The following is a 10,000-nucleotide window of genomic DNA, read 5'->3' as shown; positions in this document are numbered from 1 at the left end:
ACATGGCAGATGCGTAATTTATTTTCTGGACATATATTCCCCCCCCCCCCCCACACACACACACACACAAAATGGTCTTTCATTATGGGTCTCTTTTGATGATGACTCCTTGTTGAATTTTGATGTCAGAAATAATGCGCTGTGAACAATTACTCTGTGAAAGTTTGTGATGGTCTCTTGTGTTTTTCTTTAGGTTTGCGTCCATCAATTCCGATAAGACCCCCGTCTATCCGTCCTTCGGGACGTCAGCAACCCCCTGCAGGTTGCCCGCAGCCGCGGCCATCTCAACCCCGCCAGCCCCAGGAGCAGCCTGCGCCTCCTAGCGTTCGCACCCGGGAACCTCAATCTTTGCAACATCCATTTCGAGATCAACCGCGCCCACGCGGACCCCGTCGTGTGCCGAACGCTTCACAAAACAGATCCACGGCGCACCGTCCTTCCTATGATCGCAGTGTGACTCACCCTGCCCATGACCCTCCTTCGCATTCACCGTCAGGGAGGCCTCAAAACCCAGGCTTATCACACAGGCGCTCACTCTCTCTTACGGATGGTGACTTGAGGACTGAGATGCTGGTGGATTTGAATGATGATTACCAGTTTTCCCAGCCCTTCCCATCTCGCACAACAGCACCACTGGAGCTCCGCCCTTTGGTTCCTGCACGAATGTCATATCCTCGGCCAAAATCTCACTATCCTCCCCGCGCAATGCAGGAAGTTCCAGTGAGACCATCTGTAAGATCAAGACCAAAATCATGCATTCAACCGGACGACCTGTCATCCCTGTCAAATATATCTTTCCAACTGCCGGCCGGGGATCCAGAGGGCCGACCAAAATCAAATCAGGACATTGATTTGTCGTTGCCCGAATCAAATTTACGAGAAGAGTTTGGCCCGAAAGACAAATCAGCACCTCGTACAAAAGATGGTATCATTGCTACACAAAGTACCACTATCAAGGGAATAAAAGTCGTAGAACATCTAGACAATAAGAAAATGGAAAATGAATGTGGAGCTACTTTTTCTGAATCCCAAATATCAGTACCTAAGAAGTGTGATTCTAAAAAGCTTGATGAAACAACCAAGCCACTCTCCTTACGCCAAAGCCTGACAAGCTTGAGTGACAACAGTTCAGGTGAAGAAGATACAACCAAAGCTTTTGTAAATGCACAACCAAATAAACAATCTACCATAAATGATGAAAGTGATCATAAACTACCAAACGCAAATGATAAAATTGATGGTGCCTTTGATGAACTTGCACAGGAATGTGATATAAGCAGTTCAGTCGAGAGTGATTTCGAAAAATTAAGTCTGACTGAGGGTGAAAATAAATCTAGGGGACCTTCAGATCTGGTATCTGGAAGTCCTTCTACAACTTCTAAGTCACCTTCATCAGTCCTTGATCCTTTTGCTGATATAGATCCCTTCGCGTCGTTTACACCAAAAGATGAAAACGACAAATATCTATTTCCTGAAGAATTTTCCTCTCTGCCTATTACCACCAACAAAGATGCAGAACACAAACAGTTATCATTAGACGTTCAAGTAAGCTCAGAGGACAACAGACCTCACAGGAAGGTTGATCGCCTCCTCACCCCTCTGAAGCCTATCGCTATGCCGGTAGATGAGCTACAGCCACATGATTCTAAAACCGCCAGGACTGAAGAAGAGGAGTCACGCGACTCGTTCACAGACGAACAAAGGGAAACACTCCTGGATGCCCTTGACTTTGCCATCTCCCAAACGCCAGGGCACGCGAGGGTTTCCCCTCAGAGATCCAACTCGTCCATTAAAGCTTCTCGGTGTAGGTCCGAGGACACACTTTTAGACTGCTCCTATAACACTTTGGGAATGTATCTCCAGTCATCAAATATATGCGCCAGCAGAGCATCTATCATTGATGAGTTCGATCCTCTGTCTGAACCATCAGCTGAACCCCCCGAGTCCATTCCTACCAACTCACATTCAGCTCATTATTCTGATGGCGAAGATTGTCCCGATGGAATGACTGAAGAGGACATTGCAAACGAGCCATACTACGCAGAACCAAGTAAATTGCTCCGAGAGATGGAAGATAGCTCCTCGGAACACTATGATGAATTTGATAGTAATTTCGATTCCCGAAATATCACAGAGAAAGTGTCAGAGGTATCAACCCATTACTCAGCAGGTCAAGGTAACCAACATGTCTACGCCAATGCCAGGATCAGATCCTCTGTGTCCTCTTCTGTGGGATCGTGGGCTTCCAGTGCCTCTTCATCTCCCCCTCCGCTGACTCCTTTCGCCGCGGAATCATGGACTCCTTGGGAACCTGAACCTCTTGAAACGGGTGTTGGAAGGTCCAAGTTCTATTCCTCTCCAATTAACAGCCAGGTGAGTCTCTCTTTAGAATGGCCGACTTCAACCATCTCTTTTATGAAATCCAGCATTTGATTTAATATAAAAATTCCAAATTGGGTGAGATATAGTGAAGTATATGATGATAATTAACCTGATATGATAGCTGTGAAATTTGTGCAACGTAAACAGCTGTATTAGTTTGTCTGGTTTAAACATTAGCCAGATATGCATTCACGCTACGCACCTGCAAGTGGTGCATTATGCACATGATTTTTGTGTGTATGTGTGTGTGTGTGTGTGTGTGTGTGTGTGTGTGTGTGTGTGTGTGTGTGTGTGTGTGTGTGTGTGTGTGTGTGTGAGAGAGAGAGAGAGAGAGAGAGAAGAAAGTTCCATCTTATGCAAATGGATCTACCTTCTTGGCAGGTCACCACGCCAGAGCCAGTGGCAGGGGCTTCTGCGTCCCTCCCCCCCATTGCCGTGCCCCCCAGCCCGCACCCCGGCCAAGGCTCCTTCCGCTCTGACTCACGCGAGCTGCTGCGGATCCGAGAGGGAGTCAAGATATTCTTCATTCATGACGACAGCATCGTGACGTCACCATGGAACCGCCCATATCTTTCCATAGTTAAAGGTCAGAATAACAGTACTTGATATGCACTTAAATTTGATTTTGAAATTAAATGCTTGCGAAGAAGGCATCTTTAAAATTAGCCAGAAGAATAAGCGTGGAGCCAACAATAATGATATTAACGAACCAGTAGAAATATTAATGAAGGAGTTCGGCAGCAATAGGTAATTACTCAGCAGAAATACATCTCAAGGCCACTTTATCACATTACGACCAAGCTTGCGTTCTTAAACACGTATACTGTACGTTATCGTGTAAAATAATAAATTCGCTTACATCCTGATACTTTAAAGTTACTGTTCGTTATCCTCTAGTAATCGATGAATATACCGTAGTACACAGCACTAATTTTTTATACTAATTATATTCATTCATGCAAATATTTTGGTACCTTCTCATGGCATTGCCATTAAATGTTATCTATTTGTAAGTCTCTCCAGTTATTTTTACAATCACGTTACCATGGCGTCACCATGATTTTACCCTATTTCATCGAGATCTGTCTGTTTGTAATCTCTCTCCGTCGTCATATCTCATCTTCTAAATCACCTGAATTATATAGGTTCCTGTTTGTTCTCGTTAGCAATCGTTACTTAACTACTGTACGATCTTCCCCATTAGCTCACCATATTCCCTATCCCCCTTTTACCTTTTACTTGTTACTGTAGTCTCCATCACTACTACTGGTTATTTGCATTAATGTTTATAGTCATGTTTGACCTTCATAGACCGCTTGCTACTGAAATCTATTACTTTTTATTATTGATATTAGAATATCGATTGTGAAAGTGAGTACTATCAGCAATCAGTGCACTACTGCACTGATGGCATTATCACAATCGCTGCTGCCAACTACAGGTTTTTAGTGTATATAGGTAATTCAACCCATTCGCCCCATGTGGCAAAAATACATGCCATGCCCACTGTAATACACGTTTATTTATTGTATTTACACATAGATGGCTCTACAAGTTCTTAATCACCAAATAGCCAGTTATTAGAAACTACCTGTCTCACCTGATTACCATTTTCTTTCACTTTAAGAAAGGGTATTTTCTATCATTTCATTGTCTAAAATATTTTAATGACAAATTAAAAATCATAACATCAATAACAATAATAACAATATCGACAGCAATGGTATTAATTTTCCCGCCAATTCAAGGAATGGGGAAATCAGGATCGGTAACTAGGGCCTACTGATAGACTCCGTGCCGGCTGAACACATGTAGAGCCATCTGTATGTAACAAAATTCAACAAAAACTACAGGGGACAGAACATAAATCCGGGGCGAATGGGTTAATAGCGTATCGGACCTTCGCTTAATTCCCTTCTCGCTACCGTTATATCACCACTATATTCTTAACATTAATTTTTCTTCTTACTCTCCATTCTGCGACAGACACCAAAAAGACGTGGCTCATTGGCGAAGGTCTAACCGTTTTCGTGGGGGATGCCCTGTGGCGGTCGTCCCTCAGCAAGAAGTCTACGCTGGTCTTGCGGACGGAAAATGGAGTCTACCTTTTCCAGGAGACCGCGGGAAAGCCTGATTGTTATTATCTCAGATTTTTTATTTAACCATTTATTCAACTAACTCTTTCTCTGTTCAAAAGCATATATTGACAAAAAGTTATCATGTGTACATGTAGGTGTGAGCTATAATTACGTATCATAGTTTTGCTAAATCCTTGGCGCATATAGCCTGTAACTGTTGTGATTACACGTTTAATCCGGGCAGGCCGAGCAGTTGGCGTAAGGGTGCCGACAACGGTCAGGCGAGCTCAGCATGAATTATTTGCACGAATAATACAGGAAAACGCCAGGTTAGAAGACGAGCGCCCTTCAGGCATTACCAAAGGTAAGTTCGTATACCATCTTAGCACTAATAACACACAATGTGTCTGACATGCTGCAGACAACATGATGTCAAAAACAAGAGTCACATTTTCACTTCTTGGTCACTTCTTCAGCCATCTCGAAAGGGGCGTCATCAGCTGCCTCCAAGATGGAACAAATTGCCATGAATAAAACGGACGTCGTCACCAATCCTCCGTTTGTGAGGAGGAATTCTATCAGAGCGTGTGAGTGTTATACATGCAGCTAAAACCGGATATCTGCATCAATGAAATACCTTTGACAATTGCAGCAAATACTGGCAATAACAACCGTTCTCATGTGCATTCCAGTGAAGGGGGTGTCCAGAAGATTGCACGCCATTGCAGAACGAACCGGATACACCCAGCAGGTGAGTCACTTTAACACATCCTTTGAAGTTATTGAAATCATATAAGGGAACTTGGGACAGGGACTGCATAAGAATGAGCGGCAGTTGTTATAATGATGAAATTATTATTAAGTAGAAAATTATGAAGATAAACTAATGTCACTGTAAACCAAAGATTATAATTTGTAATATAAAATTATGACACGGAATAGTGTCCTGTTGACAGATCGTACGATGAAAGTGATGATTGAGAATGTGACGATAATAATTATTTGTGAATTTCAAATTAATAACAACGATGATGACAAAAAATATAATAAGATGATAATATAATAATGATGATAATGATAGTAACAGTGACTGAGTTAATAGTAATAACAATAACAACAACAACAACAACTTCAATAATTATACCCCTAATAAAGATAGTGCAGCAACATGTTTACCCACATTTCTTACTAGTTTTATGTTTTTTTCACACTAGGAATTACCAGTCGAGTACTCCAACCTGCAAGAAGCTGCAAACGCCTTGCGATATGCCCGTACTGCCAAAAGTATTCAATACATTTAATCAGGACATGACATTCTCAGCCACGTTGTGGAGAGGCAGCAGTACGCGGGGACACGAGTCAGGCCGATCGGTGAAGCGTTAAGGAATTTCTCTTCCCTTACAGCACACACACACACACACACACACACACACACACACACACACACACACACACACACACACACACACACACACACACACACACACACACACACACACATAGATATAAACATATACATATACAAAAATATACATATACATATATATACATATATATATTGTGTATATATATACATATGTGTATTTATGTATGTGTGTGTCTATGTGCATGTATGTGTGTATGCATGTATGTATGTATATATGCATACATATATGTATGTATATATGTATTGTTGCAAGTATGCACGTATATCTGTAATCATAAAGATCCATTTGAGTGCCCAATTACGATTTGATTAAAATACCCAGTTGTGCAGATTATTACTTGCATTCGTATGATATTAAACTGTGTGATAACCCATACTTGTTTCAATAAACTTCCCACTTGGACATAAATCTATAAAATTAGATATCAAGTTTGTCGGAGTATACAAGTAGGATAGACATTTTCCCACTTTAAACTAATAGTAAGTTTTGCCCACTTAAAAATACTGTGAAACCGTAACAGACTGAACCTCTAGCAGATAAGTTTCTTTAATGCTCCAGTTCATTAATACATTTTCTTTCTTCCGCACAACTACAATACTCCAATACTCAAAAGGATAAGAGATTTGCTGGAATAGCTACTGAGCCCATTGTTAATAATGTGGAATTTGTGGAATTAGTATCTCTGCCAACCGGCATTCGGCCTCGGCTCATTAGGGCAAGAAAAGTTACCAACCATTACATATAATATATTAATGAATCTTTTGTTTAAGGTTGCAGGGGATAATAGTGTTCCCTTTGATCACAATACAATGTCGTAGCCTTTGATCAAAGCTAAACAATCGGAACTTCTAAAACGCTAGCAAATCTTTTCTACTTGTGCTTGGTTCACTGGTCAGACAGCTCAACTCTACCCTCACAAACAGTGGTTTGTACATTTACTGGAGACATTAAAGCTTAGACATAACTCATTCCGTAAGGAGCAATTCTCTCAGTATCAAAACACAATGCTTGCAAGAGGAAGGCAGTGAACTCATAGCTTGACAATATTTTTCTTTGCTGCTGCTTCGAGCTTATTGACGACCAAGCTAGCACTCAAAATAGCTAGTGTGTAGATGGAGAAAAGAATCTCTTAGAAAAGTATTGATTTAATGAGGGCCGCATCATTTATGCCAAAATCAGCATCTTTCTTGACCACTTTCTCCTGAAGCCACTTCAGGTGCTTGGAGACAATGGGTTGGCTTCGTATAGACTGGGGTGTGTGTGTGTGTGTGTGTGTGTGTGTGTGTGTGTGTGTGTGTGTGTGTGTGTGTGTGTGTGTGTGTGTGTGTGTGTGTGTGTGTGTGGGTGGGTGGGTGTGTGTGTGTGTGTGTGTGTGTGTGTGTGTGTGTGTGTGTGTGTGTGTGTGTGTGTGTGTGTGTGTGTGTGTGTGTGTGTGTGTGTGTGTGTGTGGAGTGGTATAAAACTAGCGTCTATAGCCGTTTTCTCACTCAAATGTCGTGGAAATTTCATCAGTAAGGAGAGGAGTAGGAGACTGCTTGCTTTCATCTCCCTCGGGAAGATGTGCATTATGAAGAATTTGCATTATGTTTAAGACGCATTTTACCCATTTTCTAAGTGTGTTTACGTGGGCGACGGTGAGGCATCGGCATCATTGAATATCAAGGGAGAGGGAGGGAGAGAAAAAGGGGAAGAAGGGAAGGAGGAATAGTGAGTGAGCAAGAGAGTATTTAGTTTTTAATTTCATTCGATCAGCAAAGTGACGCAATGGGCTTTTTCGAGAGCCAGATCTGAAGAGTGATGGTAGTAATATTATTCATATATATTTGTCAAAGAAAATATTTCAGTGGTGGTCACAAAAAAATACTTTATTATCATGTAAATTGGTTATGGTCAACAGTTGAAACAAATAAATGTATTAGACATCAAGGGTCATATAGCGCTATGATAAAGTATTGTAACGAGCTAATTATTAAAACAAAATGTGTTAGAGGTCGTACTGCACTATATGATAGATAGTATGATAGTGAAAAGTGTAAAGTGGGGTAGATGTGATATGACGGGGATTAGTAAAAGGGGGAAGGGGTTAAGGACAAAGGATGATTAGATCAAATGGAGAGTATCTATGCGCCTGAGGAAGTTTTGGATGCCCTCAAGAGTTTCTGGATGGGAATTGGGTGGAGAGGCCTGAGAAACGAAGGTTTTCTTATAAGAAGTGGAGGCAGACGTCCAAGAAGCAGATGACAAGGTAGGTGTACAGGAGAATGTGGTAGAAGATTGGGTGGAACATTTAGTTTGCCAGAAGGAGGGGTAAGCACCGAGGAAGTGGTTGAGATTGGAGTGTCTAGATGTAGAATGGCTAAAGAATTTGAGGTGGGATGGTAAGTGGTAGGGGGGAGGGATGTTGGTGAAATGCACAGGTACCTTGGGAAGAGAGAGAAGCGGAGTGAAGAACAGCCTGACTGGACTAGGGAGCGAGAGAGAAACCTAGTCGGCGTGCTTCCTGTCTGGCCTCGCGTAAAGTGAAGTCAAGTTTGAATCTAAGAACTGCTACCTCAAACTGGAACTTGTAGGTAAGGCAGCTCCTATTAAATACATTATGGAGTCACTACAATTGGCACTTGTGCGTAACTGTGCCATCTGATCGGTTATGACCATGTTGGGCACATAGAGGACTGGTGGCTGTGAAGTGAGTGTTAGACAAGGTGCCCAAAACACCATTTCTGATGTAGACGGAGAAGGGGTTGATTTGGTCGGACAGGGCAGGTCCAAAATAAACTATGGTGGAGGTCATGTCTACGGAAGGCAATCTTGGCAATTTTGGTGTACGGCTCAGAGCGGTCACTTATGGGAACTGTTTAGCACTATACTGATACTACCTCTTTGATCGTTGTCAAAGAGACAGTTCAAAGCCTGACCGATCCGTGTCGTACACAAGGCAATCTGCCAGGGAGATGGAAAGTCACGGTACAATTATTAAGGGCGACATGAGTCTGGGCTGGAACTGGTCAGTCAGGGTAGATAATGCACGAACAAGCATTGGGACAAATGTAACTGATAAAGTGTGAACAATCGGAAGGGCTGTGGCCTACTTGTCTTTAGAGACTTTGCTTGTAAAGGAGGATATTGTCAGGGGGCTGGGGCAAGGAGAAGAAGAGTACTCAAAAAGTTTTATTTGGAAGTAATAGAAGGACGAGGATGGGAGGAAGAGGGAGTGCTTTGGAGTGAGGTATAACTCGGATAAGGAGTAGTAAGAAAGTTTTTTGTTTTTTTATGGGTAGATTCACGGGTCATGGACAGTGACTTGGTAAGTGGCACCCCATCTTGCAGCGAGGGGATGTGTCTTGGTACGACGTCTCCCCGCAGTCGAAGCAGCTGGCATTATGGTTATGTACCCTCTTCGCATGGACCGGAGGCAATAAAGTTGCCGTCTTTACGTGAATCAGTGGCATTATGGTCGCTTACTTTGTGTAAATCGGTGGCGGCACCGGGCGTCTCAATGGTTGGTGCCTTCTTGAGGAGAGGTGTTTCTGCTTCTGCTGCCGGGAAAGGACGAAGAAAGGAGGAGGAGGGGAGAAGATCAAGACTGTAGAGGATACTGGGAGAGGAGAAGGGATGCATTGGCCTGGGTGAATGATTCGGAATGGATAAATTTAACGTGTCCAGGAGCGGGCAGCAGTAGGAGTGGTTAGAGCGTAATCAGGGGTCGTAAAACCAGAAAAGTTAAATTCAGGGAGGCTGCTTGATAAAGGGACAAGCCTTAATGCCTCTTATAAGGGTACAAAACTTTCGTTATTAGCCATGAAATATGTGGGAAGAGAAACGGTCTAATCCTCAAGGTCCATATGAGTGTACCGTACGTAAAGCCAGCTTCCACAGGTGAATGAATGCTAATTTTTTCTCTTTTGGGGGCATGTGTGTTATGAATAATATGCATCATACATAATGCATTTTACACATTTCCAAGGGTTATTTATTTGCGTTTACGTGGGCGCCGCTGATGTATCGACATCATGGCATATGGAGGGGGAGGGAGAAAGAGGATAAAGGGGAGACATGGAAACAACGCGTGAGCGAGAGTGACCCAGTTGGCATTATCGAGAGCAAGATTTTTAT

General features: G+C 42.6%; 1 protein-coding gene across 4 annotated transcripts in view; it reads left to right on the top strand.

Annotated features, from left to right (window-relative positions):
• Positions 1–5,942, top strand: part of LOC125030780 (protein piccolo-like) — a 24,784-nt gene extending 18,842 nt beyond the window's left edge. For all 4 annotated transcript variants that reach the window (XM_047621055.1, XM_047621058.1, XM_047621054.1 and 1 more), the window contains 7 exons: positions 194–2,373; positions 2,764–2,968; positions 4,369–4,518; positions 4,705–4,824; positions 4,937–5,047; positions 5,153–5,211; positions 5,675–5,942. In XM_047621055.1, coding sequence (XP_047477011.1) covers positions 194–2,373; positions 2,764–2,968; positions 4,369–4,518; positions 4,705–4,824; positions 4,937–5,047; positions 5,153–5,211; positions 5,675–5,761 — 2,912 coding nt within the window. In that variant the 3' untranslated portion in view covers positions 5,762–5,942. The remainder of the gene's footprint in view (positions 1–193; positions 2,374–2,763; positions 2,969–4,368; positions 4,519–4,704; positions 4,825–4,936; positions 5,048–5,152; positions 5,212–5,674) is intronic.
• The last annotated feature ends 4,058 nt before the right edge of the window (positions 5,943–10,000 follow it).

This window comes from Penaeus chinensis, chromosome 11 (genome assembly GCF_019202785.1).
Source record: "Penaeus chinensis breed Huanghai No. 1 chromosome 11, ASM1920278v2, whole genome shotgun sequence".
NCBI classification, from domain to species: Eukaryota; Metazoa; Arthropoda; class Malacostraca; order Decapoda; family Penaeidae; genus Penaeus; species Penaeus chinensis.
The sequence above is the reverse complement of the archived record's forward strand: the minus strand, read 5'-3'. Positions and strand labels throughout refer to the sequence as shown.